Source organism: Oratosquilla oratoria, chromosome 1 (assembly GCF_046742065.1).
Source record: "Oratosquilla oratoria isolate Oo_2021 chromosome 1, ASM4674206v1, whole genome shotgun sequence".
Lineage (NCBI taxonomy): Eukaryota > Metazoa > Arthropoda > Malacostraca > Stomatopoda > Squillidae > Oratosquilla > Oratosquilla oratoria.
This window is the reverse complement of record NC_134777.1, coordinates 126331976-126349629: the sequence shown is the minus strand read 5'-3', so window position 1 is coordinate 126349629 and position 17654 is coordinate 126331976. Positions and strand designations below refer to the sequence as shown.

Genomic DNA, 17654 nt, shown 5'->3' with positions numbered 1-17654 from the left:
CAATTCCTCCCACAGTGCCTTCCTATCTACCCTGTCATAAGCCTTTTCCAAATCCATAAAGGCCCAAAAAAACATCCTTACCTTTCTCACATGTCTTACCACAAAAACCCAATCCACACAACCCCTACCTGTCCTAAACCCACTGTTCCTCACCATTTACTCCCCCTATTCCTCTCCTAATCCTCTCAATCAAGACCCTCCCATAAGCACTTTAATGAGTGGAATAAAAAAGAAATGAAAAATATGTCTTTTGTGGTATGAATAATATAAAAAGTACAATCTTGTTTGATGACCACTGAGAAACAAGACCATAATCCTCACCTGCTATCATCATACCCAGACACAAGGCTGGGAGCCACAGGTTTGAGTTCTGATGAAGACACAGAGGTAATGGCAGTTGGAGACGTTACAAGTTGATGAGACGGACTACTGGTAAAGGTCTGTGACTGACTTGTGGTACTGCTTGTGGTGGTAGTTGTGTACTGGCTGGAAGGGTTCACATGCTGTAGTAGATGGTGAAATGTCTGTGGGCTTGGTATGTCATCTGTACTCCCAGCATTTAGTATCCTGGAAGATATGAAAATAAATCAAATCAAAATGTAAATACATACATACATTTACCAAAGGCATTTTCCCCCTTACAAGGGAGGCAGCCAACATCAAAAAGGCATAATTCCACTCCCACACATTTCATCCCCACCCAATCCACTCCCATTCACAACCCCTCCCTCCCTCTTTTCTTGTCTTCACCTGGATGACGGGTCATCCCTGCATCTCACCCACTGCCCTGGGTCTGAAGCAATGCAACAAGATACAGCATATCCACATCAAGGTTCCTTCATTTAATCAGAGACCTCCCCCCCCTCTCCTTCCCCTCATGCAGAAGAAGAGAAGACAAAGAAATTCCTTTGGGCTGTGTCAAAATATCATTCACACATAACTATTGTAAATAGGCAAATAAAATAAACTACACATATAAATTAAAACTGGCTTGGCTACCTCACTTGTAAAGGGGAAAAAGCACTTGGTATATGTACCTCTGTATGTATGAATAAAAATTCTATCTATATACCAATGACTTTTTCCCCCTTATAAGGGAGGTAGCCAAGCCAAGAGTTAAGTACCCACTCCCACCTACCACCCTTTCTTTACTCTCATTTTAGCAATGCAGCAAGACACAGCACATACAAAGCAAGGCTGCTTCATTTAATCGACAACTTTTGTCCCCTCATGAAGAAAAAGAAAACATGGGGAGAAATCCCTTCCGGGTATGTCAAATCACCATTCATACATAACCATTTCCTACCCACCCCAATCCCCTCCCTTCCTCCCATTACAGTATCATCTGTACACAGCCTTTCTCCACTCACCCCTATCTCCTGCCTCCTCTCTTCCTTGCTCAACAGACATTCCCCTCTTGCTTAATGCCCCTTTCACCCCATCCATCCATCTCATCTTCAGTTCAAACCATCAACTCTATTTGCCATCTCCTTTTCCACCCTAGCTCTCCTTCTTACACCCTTGATTCTCATTCTATCCAACCTTGTAACCCCTACCATACTTCTCAGACTTTCATCTCAAACACATTTAACCACTTCAATACGGGACTTAAATCTCGCGGGGAGCAGCCAATGCCAGCCGTACGACGTAACGAAATAATATTCGCATCATAAAATATAGTCGCCGCTTATATCGATCGTTCTCTCTTTCACCCGCGAATTTTGAAAACCACAGAGAATGGGATTAAGGGCGCATTTGGGAGAATGTAAAAACACAGGGGCGACTACAATAAATATAATCAAGACGCCGATATGGCAGCGTCGCGAATCCACTTGCTCCTCATGACGCCTACGTGTGCGGCACCGTATGGAAGGGGTTAAACTCTTCCTCTCTGCCTCCCTCAAATTCCATGTCTCTGCCCCATAAAGTGCTGTTGGCACAACCACCCCTTCATACAGTCTCCCCTTTGCATCCACTCCCAAATGCCTACTTCACATGACACTTAATCCCTCAAAGTACTTTCTTCTCTCAGTCTACATTTTACTTCCACCTCCACTCCTTCCTTTCCTGCCACATGTGACCCCAAATACCTAAAGCTACTTCCTCCTGCCTCTCTCCTTTTAGACTTGCTTCCAACTTGCTACCATCCTCTCCCCTTGTACATCTCATCACCTTACTTTCACCCAAATTTACTTTAAACTTTTTATTGCAAACCCTCACAAACTCCATCACCATCTCCCTTAATCCCTCCTCTGACCCTTCTGCAAGCAGTGTTGTCAACAAACAATAACTGACTCACCTCCCAATTTTTCTCCATTTTCTTTAACCATCTCCATTCCCGTCCATTACCCTTGTCTTTACCTCTTGCACCTTCCATGCACACATTGAACAGCCATGGTAACATCACACATTCCTGTTGGAGTCCCACTTTCATCTCAAACCACTTGCTCTCTCCTTTTCCAATTTTATCAGACTCTACTACTCTTGGAAAAACTCTTGACACACTACTATAAAAATTAAACAAAAAAATAATCAAAAAAATATACAACCACTTATCCAAGTCTTTGTAAACAACAAATCTACTATAAACAAACCTTATTAGTTTCTCTGTAGTATTACTCTGTGAGTTTTCATCAAAACTGATGGAGGAGGCTGAGGAATGGGTTTCTTGTTTTGTTGGGGAAAGTGCTTCTTGCTTGAACAAGGACACATTGGGTAGAGCCAGTAGAGCTTCACTCATGTTGTATGATGCCTGCGGGTCAATACAGCACTGTTTGCATTGAAGAAAGCTTGGCATGTTTAATGTTACTATGATATGAAATGAGTGCAAATCATTAATAATTTTTGTAGGTCAATACAGCACGGTTTGCATTGAAGAAACCTTGGAATGTTTAATGTTATTATGATATGAAATGAGTGCAAATCATTATTAATTTTTGTAGGTCGATACAGCACTGTTTGCATTGAAGAAAGCTTGGAATGTTTAGTGTTACTATGATATGAAATGAGTGCAAATCATTAATAAATTTTGTTCTGGGTAATGACAAAGGATTTCATTCAACAATGAGACAACTTCAAATATTGGGGAATAGGAGGAAAGGGGGCTGACTAGTCACTGAGATACTCTTTAATCCAGATGATGAAAAAGGAAAAAAAATTAAGGGTACTCCATCTTTCATCTGGTAAGCTAGGAAGTGAAAACAGAAATTTTTATTCTTTACATATATATTCTTACATATGTAAGACTAAATAGAATTATTTATATATATCATACATTCCTAAAATATCTTTTGAATTTCCAAAATATATCCTGATTTCCATTAATCCCTTTCAACAAAGTGGTATATACTTGATTTAATCCACACATTTCTTGTTTAAGGATATTTTCCCCTTATCTTCATTAATGAACCAGTCATCCCAAAGCTGACTAAAGATGTTTGTCAGTAGCCTGAAAAAACAAACATGCCACTGTGTTCAAGGGATTAATAAATGAACATTACTAAACTGCAAGTATTCAAGACAGGAGTGCTGCTGTGGTAGTAACGAAAGTTTTTATTCTTTTACATTCCCAGCTCTCTCAGAACAGGGGAGTTCTGTGATGTTAAACTTGAAACAAACATTTCAATAATAATTTCCTCAGGGAGAATGTAAATCATATGCTTCCAATTATATATTCTTCTAATATTGTAAACTGTACTAATAATAATAAATCAATCAAGCCCTCACTTCCATTCTACTTTTGGTCTCCTTCATCTTACCTAATGCTTCCATCCATTTTACTTTATACCTCTCACATGCTTCCTTATTTCCTTCTTTGCGAAGTATCTAGTATATTGCATAGTTCTCTATGTAGAATAGTTTGAAAATGGCAGACATACCCACCACAAAATACTAGGATCTACTGAGGCCAAAGAATAGAAACAGTAGAAGATACAAAATACCTTTTAACTTCTGTCCATCTCTCAAGAAACATTCAACTACAGAGATGATTTCATTAGTCTAGCCACAAGTTTGGATCAATCAACCAATCCAATACTCCAGGTCTTACTTGCAGGAGACCCAAAGCTCCCAGGTAACTGAGTGGGTCTACATCACCCAAGAAATGTATTTTGCTGTTGTCTAGGAAGAGCTAGTGTAGGATGAGATTTCAGTGTCCTCTGTGTGATGGTTGTATCGACAGCAGTTCGATTCTGTGGCCAGGCCCATTCTGTGTTGATACTGTTTTAAAGCTGGATGGTGTCCTGAATGCAAACATGCACATGTGGTTCTTACTTTTCTTAGTTTTTATTTCTTCTTCTTCTTCCTCTTCTTTCTGTGGGGATAATGTCTACAGGTTGATGGTTTTTGGCCCTCCCACAGACCTCTTTGGGAAGAAATTCTGGACTAATATCTGTGTTGTATTACTGTGGGACTGCTTCTATATCACTAGCTCAAAGTAGTAGGGGAAATGGAGCATATGCCAATTGTCTCCATGTGATAAAAGATATTGGGCCTAATCTGGAGATCAAGTGTCAGTTGCTCGGGGCTGCACCTCCTAATAGAGGTGAAAGGGTTATGTTTTGAAAATTAGAAAATTTGTTATCCATCTTGAAGGACTACCACATGCAGGTACCCATCACCAGTCCTAGTCTTGGTCACTTTCCAAGATAGTGAGACAGGGGACTATTGCACAAAGGATGTTATAAAAGAATGAGCATAATAAATGATCCAGTACATAACATCTCACAAGAAACATTCAACCACAAAGACAGTTTGATTAGTCTAGCCACAGTTTCAGGGTCAAGAAATGTATATTTATCAAAGAACAGAATATGATTAGAAGGAGAGTTACCCAAGCAACTCACAAGATAAGCATGGTACATAATGGTTATATTACAAATTTTTGTGTATTCTCTCTGAAAAAGGCATTACGGAAATGTAAAGAAGAAATATTCTGAGTTTTCTTTCCACCACCACTGCACATCACTGATCTTAAATTTGTATGTGCATTTATATACCAAATTATTTTGTTTATATAGAAGGATAACATTTGAGATGACACTCACAGTGCTGATATCAACTCCAAGGCCCGAGAGTGAGTCATCTAAATCTGCAGCTAATCCTTGATCGATGTCATCAGGTTGCCACTGCCGTATGTGTCCATGATCAAGGGTAAGAAAACCTATAACACAAACAGGAATAATTTATGCCACCATTAGTACTATTATCTGTAACACAAGTTGAATTTCAGGCATCTCTTCCCAAAAAGTCAGTTCCAGTAAACAGATGTAAAATCACAAATTTGTAGTATCCCTCACTTAGGTTTACCCCCTTCCATGCCAAGAATAGTTCCTTACACAACTTCATGTTCAACATGGCATGGTCAGGTTGAAAGGATCACATTTGGGAAGCTCTATCATAATAAACCCAATGACATGACAACACAAAGGGAAGTGAAATATATGTTACTAAGATTAATCTCACACATAGAGATACACTACAGGCCCTCTTCCCCTTATAGAGGGGGTAGCCAAGTCAAAGCATGTAAAACTAAGGTCAACCCCCTTAAATATGATGATGCCTACATAGGCACCGTGAGGTGCAAGTGAGTATATGAGGATGCCATCATCGGCTTCCTGGTTATATTTATTTTGTAGTTGTGAACAGGCTTGATCACTTTTTCAGTGGTTACAAACATTCTGGGTAAAAGAGAATGAGTATAACAGCTGTAACTTTATTTTCTATAATGTGCATATTGAGATGCATCATTGTACATCACACAGCTAACGTGTGAGCAAATATTTGACTCGTATTGAAGAGGTTAATGACTTACGAAACTATGATCCAACATACCTTTTTTGTTTGGAATCACCGATTTGAATACTCCTTCCTGCCACTCTGAAAACAGCCCTGACTGCTTAAGAGTGATATCATCTTCGTGCAATTCCGAAGAGTCTAATATTCTTTTTCTAGTTCTACCTACACCGCCACCTTCCCCAGACAGGCCCCCAGAATCAGTCATCTGAACCCGTGGGCTTGACACTGAAAGACAAATTTGTATGTAAAGAAAAATATTAATGACAAAACTGAATAAAACAAAAAAAACAAAAAGAATAAACACCATTTGAGGATGAAGCCCATCATTAACTATATATTTTTTTAAAGGTTTTGGAAGACCAACCACCATCCATAAGTTTTTCCAGCCATGTGACCTGGAACCTTTTCCTAGTCCCTTCATATACTCAGATTTTGTATTCTTTTTCTCTGTACTTGATAAAGCTTGAAGAGGTGAAATGTACAATCAATAATGACTTTTCTCCATATGGTGTTTACTCTACCAAAACTGTTGGCAGTTGTCAATTTCGAACACAAAAAGTGTTCTCAATTCCTCAATACCTTGACAGTAAAGACTACGGCAAAAAGGGGAGATCCATTCTGTGACTGAAGAGGTATGGCTACATCAACTACTTCACTGACAAAGCATTACAAATGTGGACAATGAAAGAATCAACCAATCCACTACCCAAGTTCTTTCTTGCAAGATCCTCCCCCCCCTAATAATTCCATTTCCCATTGCCTCTCCTGTAGGATATCCACAGCTCTTAGGTAACTGGTTACAGCCACCAGGCAGGCCCATAGATCACTCAGGGAAGAAATACTGTGTTGCTGTCTAGGCATTGTTAGAGTGGGGCATTGTGGGAAAAGGTGTTCAGTGTCTTCTATATGATGGTTACATCTAGGGTAGTTTGGGTTTGTGGTTAAGCATATTCATGTTGATACTGTTTTAATGTTGGATGATGCCTTAGATATAAATGTGCCAGTATGAATTTTGTTTCTCATGTGGGGGGGGGGGTCTGTGGGGCTGATGTCTGGGAGGAGTTGTTAGTGAAATATTGTCTCAAAGAGGTTCTTTAGTGACCCGAGTGTAAACGTGTTTGTGCTGATGTACTGTGTAGTATTGGAGGTAGGATGTATATATTTGAGTAGCAACTTTTTTTTTTTTTTTTGTGTTTGGCTGGTAGTGCTTGTGTGATATAATGAGATGGCTGATTGGTGTTCAGGATTTTAGCATAAAATTTTGTATTCCTCTCTGAAATTTTTACCTAATCGTAGTATAGAGTTCAACTCATCACAGATAACTTTCCAGGATGTAACACTTCACCCCATACTGTACAATCCATTATGGAAGACTGCACTGTACACAAATACACACACCAACAACTTTATATGTATTTTTGGGAAAACCCTGTTCCAGCCATGGCATTCCTCAGGGAGACAGGACTCCTCGGCCAGAGTCTAGGGAACAACACCTCTTGAGGCCTTGTCCCTATAAGTCCAACTACCATAGTTTTGAATTCAACTAGAAAATACACATACTAAAATCAGTATCAAGTACAGAAGAAAGTCTACGAACAGTTTATAAGAGCCACAATCAACTATGTCTCCCCAACATAGTTCTCTTATATCAAGAAATCATAGACAAAGTACACAAAACAAAACATTAACTTCTTGAATATGATGACCCCTATGTTTGCGCCAAGAGCCATGAGTGGGGTTTATGAGTATACCAGTGTCGACTTCCTAATTATATTTATCTTGTAGTAGCTGAGTGACTCCCATATTCTGTGATAAGGCTTGATCATGTTTTCTGTGATGTTATATTTATTCAGGGTGAATGAACGAGTATAACAGCTCATATTGTGATGGATCATCGTACATCAGGCAACCTGATGTGTGCACAAGTATTTCACATTGTATGGAACAGCTTAACTATAATAAAAATGGGATGCACTAAAACTACTCCAACAGAACATCTACACACAAAAACCAAAAATCCTCTTAATGGAAGCACATACAAATGATTGGCATACATTCTATGCAAGAGCCCTTAATCCTACCTATCCATTACATAATACAAACACAAATGAAAGAGAGAGAGGGAGGGAGAGAGAGAGAGAGAGAGAGAGAGAGAGAGAGAGAGAGAGAGAGAGAGAGAGAGAGAGTGAGAGAGAGAGAGAGAGAGAGAGAGAGAGAGAGAGAGAGATAGAGAGAGAGAGGTGAGAGGAGGGAGAGAGGTGAGGAGAGAGAAATGAGAGAGTGAGAAGGGGAGAGAGAGAGAGAGAGAGAGAGAGGGAGGGAGGGAGGGAGAGAGAGAGGGAGAGAGAGAGAGAGAGAGGGAGGGGGAGAGAGAGGAAAGAGAGACAGGAAGGAAAGAGAGCGAGACAGAGATTTCCAAATCTATTCCAAGTATTTATGCACATGGAAAATGGTATTTCACATCCTTTAGGCATGTGGTCTTTCTTAATTTGCCCCCATGACCTCTTAAAGCCCTCCCATCTTTAATCAAGAGATCTCTTCTGTCAATGCAATCTATGCCCTATAGAGACCTGAATACTGTAATTGTATCACTTTTTCTCTTTGATCTTTCAAAGTTGGCAGACCCAGTGCTTTTAGTCTCTCCTCATATGGTTTATCTGCCAGGCTGGGGACCAGTTTGGTTGCTGCAATTTTTATTCTATCTTGCTTATATCCTCCATTCTGTTTGGGGATCATACTATTGATGCATATTCCAGTTTTGGATGTACCATGGTTTCTATTAAGTTTTGTAACCATCCTTCATCCACATAGTGAAACACCACTTAAACTTCTGCAGAAGTCCCTATGTCTCCCTCAGTCCTGCTGATATGTCTGTGTTGTATCAACACTCCCAAATCTTTCTCCTCTTTTGCTTTTGTAATGGCTTCACTTCCCGGTATAGTTTACGGATGGCCTTTTGCTACTATTGTCCATTTCTACTACTTTGCATTTTTTTGGTATTGAACTTCATTTCCCATTCTTGGCTCCATGCAAAAATAGTGTCTAGATCTTTTTTGCAATAGTCTACTATTCTCATTTTCATTCTTCTCATGATTTTTGCATCATCTGCAAACATATTGACATAGCTCATTGTTCCTTCCATCATGTCAGTGACAAGACAAGATATATTACTGGTGCAAATACTGGAGCCTTGTGGAACTCTGCTCATTACTGCTCTCCAGCTTGACATCTTATTTTTTAATACTGGCCTCATATATCTTTCCTTCAAAAAAATTATTCATCCATTCTGGTAGTTTGCCTCTCAGTCCTCCAATCTCCACAGAAGTCGACTGTGAGGTACTTTATCAAATGCCTTCTCTTCATCCAGGTACACACAGTCTACCCACCCCTCCATCTCTTGCAACACAACAATTGCTCTCAATTAAAGGCTCAAAAGGTTCAATATACATGAACTTTCAGATCTGAAGTCAAATTGACTGTCAGTCAGAATGATCTTTTTTTTTTTTTCAAGATATTTGGTCCATCAATCTTTCCACATAATTAAACTATTGTGCTGGTCAGTGATACTGGCCTATAATTTAGTGGTGTCTCCTTATTTCCACCTTTGTGAATTGGCACCACATTTGCTCTTTTCCAACCAAACAACACAATGCCTTTTTTCAATGAACATGTAATAAGGCTGTGGATCTTGTCTGCCATTTGTTCCCTACATTCTTTAAATATCCAATTTGAGATCCCATAAGTCCTGAAGCTTTTGTCATATCCAATGATCCTAGGAGATTGACCACTTCCCTCACTTCTATATTTATATTTTCTAAACCTGTTTTTTTGCTCCCCCAACTTTTCTCCAAAAGTGTTCTCTTATGAGGACCAATTGGGAATTTACATTCATTATTTCTACCTGAGCTGAGGCTTTTTCAAAGACCTCGCTACCCACTATTAGCTTGGTTATTACTACCTTTTCAATTTACAATTTATGAACCTGTAAAACAGTTTCAATTCTTCTTTGCATTTATCTATTACATCCTTCTCAAAAAAATAATTCTTCCTCTGTGAATTCTTGTATAGTCATTCCTAGTTTGTATGCAAGCTTTTTTTTTTTTTTTTTTGTTTCTTCTCTTCCTCCATTTTCCCCAAGCCACATCCTTGGCACCTCCTGGATGACGGGTCATCCCTGCAGTGGACAGGATGCAGGGATGACCCGTCATCCAGGAGGTGCCAAGATAGGAGAGAGGGAGGAGGGTGGAGGGGAGTGGAATATATGGGAAATAAAATGGGTGGGAGTGATTTCTATGCTTTTTTCTTTTTGGCTACCCCTGTGTAAGGGGGGAAAAGCCTTTGGTATATGTATGTACATCCCTGGCCTTTTTCACAATCTCTCACTCTTTGTTAAACCAGTCTTGTTTCTGGTTTTTCCTCCCACTAGCCTTTGGCACATGTTTGCTCGCTCTCCAGTTGTAAATGTCAAGAAAGATTTCCCACTTCCTCCTTATTCCTGTGGTATTCATGAATTCCTCCCAGTTTACTTTGTCAAAGAATTTTTTCAACACTAAGTAATCTGCTTTTCTAAAGTTGAATCTCCCTTGCATGTGATTCATTCCTTGGCTCATTTCCTCATCCTCTAACTGAAATTCAATTATTACATGGTCATTTCTTCATAGGGGGCAAAGGTAGTTCAATGAGCTGATGATATCTGGCTCTTTGGTTAGTAACAGGTCTAATCTTGTGGGAATGTCATCTCCTCTTACCTGGGCCACTTCATTTACCCACTGGGTTCATTGCTATACTCAACAGGGCATTTCCCCAGGAATCTGCTTTTCTGCTTGCTTCCCATTCTTCACAGTTTACCTCATTGCAATTAAAATCTCCAGTAAAGACTATATTGTTACTCGGTTAAATATTTTTCTTTAGGAAAAAAGCTGTATCCAATTAAATTTCTTATAATTCCATGCCTTGTATGTTCCTAGTTGTATTATATGGGAAGGGGAGCAATGCTCGTGATGACCCATTTTTGTATCTCGCAAGATCAAGTTTTTTCTTAAATTCTTGTATTGTGTTTGCACACACTATTTTTTCATCCAATTTGTTCCATATATCGATCACTCTGTGTGGGAAGCTGTTATTTTTCAGGTCTCTTCTGTTGCTATCCTTTTTGAGTTTCATTGCATTGCTTGATGTGTGGGCAGGAAGCCCATCATGTTTGAGAATCAGGTAAGAGCTCCCTTAGGCCCTCCTCTGAATCAGCCATAAGCAGTACCATCACCATAAAACAAATACCTCACTTCACTCCACTCTCGTTAACCATCTCCAAACCCATAATCATTACCCTTGCATTTCACACCTGTACTAACCCCATCCACAACTAACAGGGTGCCAAAACAGAAGCAACATCCTCCTAACCTTCAGAAAAGATATGTTTACGCAATCTTTGATAAAGTAACTATTTAAAAAATTATAAAAAAATTGATTACCCATCTGGGGTATTGGCTGTATGTTATCTTGAGGTAAAAATCTGCTCTGTAGCATCCATTTGATACTTTAGGGTCAAGAAATGATACTACTTTATTATACTGCAACTGTCCCTCTGTTATGCTGTCTACCCCACTCTTAATACTGTCCTGTACCACTTCTCTAAATGTGCATTTCCATTTTTGCCTGGCCCTGTGGTAGGGGAGAAAGATTACTGCCACAGTGTTTCAACTTGAGTCGTAAAAGACAATTAAAATGTGACAGATAATAGGACTAGGCATCTTGCTTTCTGAAGCCCCAAATGGGACATAAGAAAAGCAGAAGAGGGTCTGGGAGGAGTTTTCCATCTAGAACCCTAAGATTTGAGTCTTTTAATATATATGGAACAGATGAGAGTAAAATGGAAGATATAGACAGTATGTTTGCAAGAAGAAAAATGGATATGTTAGCACTGAGTGAAACTAAATTGAAAGGGAGAGGTGAGTTTGATTTTGGGAGTGTAGTGGGGAGGGTGTTGGGAGTGAAGAGAGGAAGAGGGAGAGAAGGGGTGGCTATATTAGTAAGTGAAGAGATAGGTAAATGTGTGGAGTGGAAGGTTTCTTCAAAGTTAATGTAGATGAAGGTGAAACTGGAGAGATGTGGGTCTTTGTAAGTGCATATGGGCCTGATTATTAGAAGAGTGTAGAGGAAAGGGAGGCTTTTTGGATAAGTTTAAATAAATGCATAGAGGGATTAGGGAGAAATGTCAATGTAGGGTACGCGTACCAATGGAGATGCACTTGCCCTATGCAGATGCATTTGACACAAAAAAACTTCTACCTCCCAATGGTGAATAGATAGGAGCATAATTATAGGCTCAAAAAATCACTTAACTATCCCCTGCATGCAATGGGAAGCAGTTTCTGATGCACAAGTATGCATAAAGCCATGCACAAGCCACCTGCAAAAAATGGAATAAAAATCTGTTAAGGAACAGAAAAAAAAAAAAAAAAAAATTCAATAAATAAAAAATAAATAAATAAATAATAATAATAATAATAAGTAAATAAAATAAAATTCTTAGGTTTTCGTAAGGATTCTTTCAAAAACAGTACTTTTTCTTATTTCATATCCTGCAGTCACGTACCTATTTGGATTAGGTACGTAAGACTATGTCACATTATGAGGGGATAGTTAAGTGATTTTTTGAGCCTATAATTATGCTCCTATCTATTCACCATCGGCAGGTAGGAGTTTTTTTGTGTCAAATGCGTCTGCATAGGGCAAGTGCGTCTCCATTGGTATGTGTACCCTAGTGATATTGGGAAATCTCAATACTAGAGTAGGTGATGAACCAATAGAGAGTGGAGTGCCAGGAAAAAATTGTAGTGGAGAGTTGATGATATCTACCTCAGTATTTAGGAAGAGGGTGGTGGATGGAAGGGTGGTAGATAGGACCTTAACAGGCTATACAGTGGTACCCAGGAAGAGAGTATGAAGAGTTTTGTATGTACATGTTCTTAGGGGAAAGAGTGGGGGAATATTGGATCATTTTTTGGTGGAAGGTAGGATCAGAGTGGAGGATAGATGGAGAAAGAGGAAAAGGACAGAAGGTAGGGAGGTGCTTAGAGTAAACTGCTAAAATGAGAAGGAAAAGGAGAAGGTGTACAAGAAGCTGAGAGAAGTATGGGAGGAAGTGAAGTATAGAGTAGAACTAGGAGTGGAGGAATGGGGATGTTTCAAGGAGTGAGTCACAAGGTATGCAAAGATGGTGTGTGGAACAAGGAGGATACAAGGAAATAGAAGAATGGGTAGTAAGTAGTGGGATGATGAAGCAAAGAAGGTTGTAGAAAAATAAAATGAGCATTCACAGATTGGTCACAAAACAGGATGAAACATATGAGAGGTACAAAGAAAAAAGAAGAAAAGTAAAACATAAGGTAAAGGAGGCAAAAAGGAGAGCCAATGAAAAATGGGGGAAGAGCATGACAGAAAATTTTGAAAGTAATGAAAAGATGTTTTGGAAGGAAATCAAGATAGGAAGGAGGGCAAATCAAGTAAAGAAGAAAATGTAAAAGGTGCAGATGAAGAGACGATAATGGAAGAGGCGGCAGTAAGAGGAAGATGGGCAGGGTATTTTAGGGAGTTGCTAAATGTGAAGGAGGATAGAGAAAGATGGCTGCAGTGGGAGGCACTAAGAAAATAAGTGATGAATGAGGAAAATAGGGGAGAAATTAAATGAGATGAAAGCAGTAAAAAAAAAAAAAAAAAAAAAAAAAAAAAAGTAGGCATAGCACCTGGGTCAGACGGGTGTCATGCGGAGTGTCTGAAGAAGGGAGGTATAGTAAAGGTGGACTGGCTGGTGAGGTTGTAACATTTGTCTAAAAAAAGGGCAGTGTGCCGGAAGACTGGAGATGCCTGTATAGTTCCACTTTACAGGGGAAAAGGGGACTTATGTGAGTAGCAGTTTCAGAGGAATCAGTTTGAGTGTAGTTGGGAAGGGAGTGTTTTGACTGAGAGGATTAGGAGAGGACAAGATTAATTGGTGAGGAGCAGTGTGGGTTTAGGAAAGGTAGCGGTTGCATGAATCAGATTTTTGTGGCAAGACAATGTGAGAAAGCTTTAGCAAATGGTAAGACTTTTTGGGGGGGCCTTTATGGATTTGGAAAAGGCTTATGGCAGGGTAGACAGGAAGGCACTGTGGTAGGTATTACAAATATTTGGGATAGGAGGAAAAGTGTTAACCACTTCAGTACAAGTCTAATTCTTGCGTGCGGAATTGGCTGCCATATGAACGATGCATCACACTACTCGCATTATAAAATATAAAGTCACTGCTGTATTACTTGTTCTTTTTTTAATCTGAGTAATAATAAACACAGAAAACCTGATCAAACCAGTTCACACAATCCGGGGGTAACTCATGTATAACTACAAAAATATATCAAGATGCTGACACTGGCATCCTCGTTTACCCACTTGTGCCTCATGACGCTTACGTAGGCGTCGTTGTACTGAAGTGGTCAAGAGCTGTCAAGAGTTTTTATGAGAGTAGTAGAACCTGTGTTAGAATTAGAAATGGAGAGCATGAGTGGTCTGAGGTAGATGTGGGACTTTGCCACGGATGTGTCATGTTGCCTTGGCTGTTCAATGTGAACATAGATGGGGGTGGTGCAGGAGGTAGATGCAAAGGTAAAGGGCTGGGATTGGAGATGGTTAAAGAAAATAGAGAAAAATGAGGGATAAACTGGTTGTTGTTTGCTAACAACACTGTGCTTGTACCAGGATCAGAGGAGGGATTAAGGAAGTTAGTGATGGAGTTTGGGAAGGTGTGCAAAAGGAGGAAGTTGAAGGTAAATGTGAATAAAAGTAAGATGATGACATGTACAAAGGGAGGATGGCAGCAAATTGGAAGTGAGTATTAAGGGAGAGAGGCTGGAGGAAGTGGATAGTTTTAGATACTTGAGGTGCATGTGGCAGGAAAGGGAGGTGTGGAGGTAGAATGTAGATTGAGAGAAGCAAGTAAATACATTGGAGGATTAAAAAGTATAACAAGAAATAGACATTTGGGAATGGATGTTAAGAGGAGATTGTATGAAGGAGTGATTGTGCTGAAACATGGAATGTGAGGAAGAACGAGTTTAAATGTGTTTGAGATGAAATGTCAGAAGTATGGTAGGGGTTACTAGGCTGGATAGGGTGAGAAACGAGGAGGTGAGGAGGAGAGCAGGGGTGGAAAAGGAGTTGGTAGATAGGGTTGATGAAAGAGTATTGGGATGGTTTGGACACATGGAAGAATGAGTGAAGAAAGATTAGCAAAATATTAGTAGAAGGCAGAGGTGGATAGAGTGAACAGGAGAGGACAACTAAAGATGAGATACATGAATAGGGTAAAAGGGACATTGAGAATGAGGGGGATGTCTGTTGAGGAAGGGAGAAGATAGAAAATGGGGTGAGTGGACAATTGTTATAAATGGATGTCGCTGTGATGCATGGAAGGGGGTGGGGGTTAGGGAGCAGTTATGTGTGAATATTTTACCACAGCCTGAAGGGATTTTCCCAATTTCTCTTCTTTTGAATGAGGGGACAGGAGGGGGGGGGGTCGCCAATTAATTGAAGCAGCCTTGCTATGGATGTGCATGTCTTGCTGTATTGCTTCCGACCTAGGGCAAGATGCACGGATGACCCATCATCCAGGAGGAGCCAAGAAAAGAGGGAAGGAGGGGTGGTGAATGGGAGTGGCATGGGTGGGGATTAAATGGGTAGGAATTATGCCTTTTGACTTCGGCTATCTTCCTTGTATGGGGGAAAAACAAAAACAAAACAAAAACTTGGTATATGTATGTACTTATCTAAAGGTATCAATCAAATTCCTGTTATCTTAGCCAACTCTGTAAAAAAAAAAAAAAAAAAAAAAAAAAAAAAAAAAAAAAACTTAGCCTACCTAGGTAAAAAATAAATAGATAAAATCTGGTGATAAAACCTGAGAGCACAACTTAAAATCTAGGTGAGTACATTACGTGGGAAGTGTTTTGTATTGATAACTACACTGTTGGATAATAACTCCATAACTAATATTAATTTTTGTATTCTATTTATATATCAAGAGCTTTTTCACCTTTATATGGGAGGTAGCCAAGTCTAGGACACATACCTAATCCATTCCACCCTATCATAATTACATTATAATTCCTTGACAGCCAATTAAATTATGTCAATTGACAAGGAATAACAGATTGATTAATAACTGACCGATTTGCTTATTGGTGCATTCCTATTGTAAACTTTTAAAATTTATCTATGTCATTAGTGTTTATGTAATCTTTTCAAGATTCACTAACCACACAAAAATCCCCACTGCAGATTCACATTACCAATAATTTCCTTATGTTCCATGCAGATTCTCCATTACCTATCAGTGAGGGTGTTAAAAACTCTAAACTATCACTATAAATCAGTGATAACTATACAATGTATAAAATCTTCATTTGTATGTATAGTCAGACACTTGTGCTATCAAATATATGCTACTTTGGCGTAAATGATGAGGATGAATTGTGTGCCTTTACCTAATCATTGGGATGAGCCCTGTAGTTTATAGGCACCCACTATAACCACCCATACACCAATGATTTTGTAGTTCTGCATAGATGTGACAACTATATGATAATACACCATTTACCTGTACACTCCAGGAAGAAACACAGCCTAGAAAATATTTTTCCTAAATCTTTTCTCATCTATTTCACTTGGTGAAAACTTCAAGGCCAGCTCTATATGACACTTTATTGACCCTACTAATTAAAATTATTGGCTATATATTCATGCATCCTGAAATAGTTGAACCAAAATAATCAGATCCTGACAAATTGGTGGCAATTAGAGCCAACACCATAACTTTGTCATGATAATATTGTGTAATTCAGATATGGGACAGGTAAATTATATATATATAGCCTTCTTCTGTGTTGCTTGTTTAAAATTTTCATGTTCTAAGAAAATATTGTGTGGCATAGCAGAAGATATGACACATGGTTAATGTTTTGATGCAATGGACACATTGTTATCGTATCTCTTCAATAACACATCCACTTCCATGCATGAAATGAAGGGCGCGTAATGCGTCATAGGCAAACTGACATATGATGAACTCGGCTAAATCGAAAAACCTTGTCACAGTCCTTCTTCTCTAACTTAAATTTGTCCAACCACTATATTGTTACCTTAAAATACGGATTAAAATGTAAGAGCCACAGTATACTCCCACAGACGCTTCTTTGTACCGTTCCTACACTAGCGTGTTTGGTAGGAATGTAAATACTGCTACTTAGACATGTTAAAAATACTGTTACAATATATAAAAAAAAATAAAAATTATATGTATATACATATATGATTTACAAAAGATTATATATGTATATTTTTAGTGGCATTTATTTGACGTACTATAAAAGAAAATTATTTTTAAAGACTGTAACTTATTGCTTTTGAGATCGAATCTAATTCTTGGTGAAAAGGTCTTTCATAAAAAGAAATAGATGGGAAAATTGTCAACCTGAACTATTTAACCATTATACTAATTATATGGTTATATTATCCTAGTTTTAATTAATTACATAATTGATATATACAAACAAACTTATGAAGTGGAAATTTTTACAAAATTTGCGCGCACATACGAATTTCACATATGATATTCTGAGATAAACAAAATGTGCTCCAACAATCTACCAGTAGGTGATTTCCTTCAACCGAAATATATGTTGTGATTCATTGATCTGTATAATATATGAGTTGGGGTTACGATACCCACGTGTAATTTCCGTCTTTATCACTATTTGTCATGAATTTATCTATGGCATTGGCCTATATTGTTTCTTCTAGTTTGTGTTAAATATATTTATTTATAA

At 38.7% G+C, this 17654-nt stretch overlaps 1 protein-coding gene across 7 annotated transcripts in view; it reads right to left on the bottom strand.

The window, feature by feature from the left end:
* Positions 1 to 17052, bottom strand: part of gem (transcription factor CP2 like gemini) — a 56682-nt gene extending 39630 nt beyond the window's left edge. For 4 of the 7 annotated variants that reach the window (XR_012966507.1, XM_076187151.1, XM_076187160.1 and 1 more), the window contains exons 1-6: positions 16968 to 17045; positions 12139 to 12205; positions 5833 to 6021; positions 5046 to 5161; positions 2595 to 2770; positions 322 to 567 (exon numbers count right to left, since the gene is read on the bottom strand). Coding sequence is in view for 6 of the 7 variants with exons in the window: in XM_076187151.1 (XP_076043266.1) it covers positions 322 to 567; positions 2595 to 2770; positions 5046 to 5161; positions 5833 to 6021; position 12139 (728 nt within the window). In the remaining variant the exon portion in view is untranslated. Of the gene's footprint in view, positions 1 to 321; positions 568 to 2594; positions 2771 to 5045; positions 5162 to 5832; positions 6022 to 12030; positions 12206 to 16967 lie in introns of all 7 variants that reach the window. The other 3 variants (XM_076187169.1, XM_076187187.1, XM_076187178.1) reach the window with 3 other exon arrangements.
* Between the last annotated feature and the right edge of the window lie 602 nt (positions 17053 to 17654).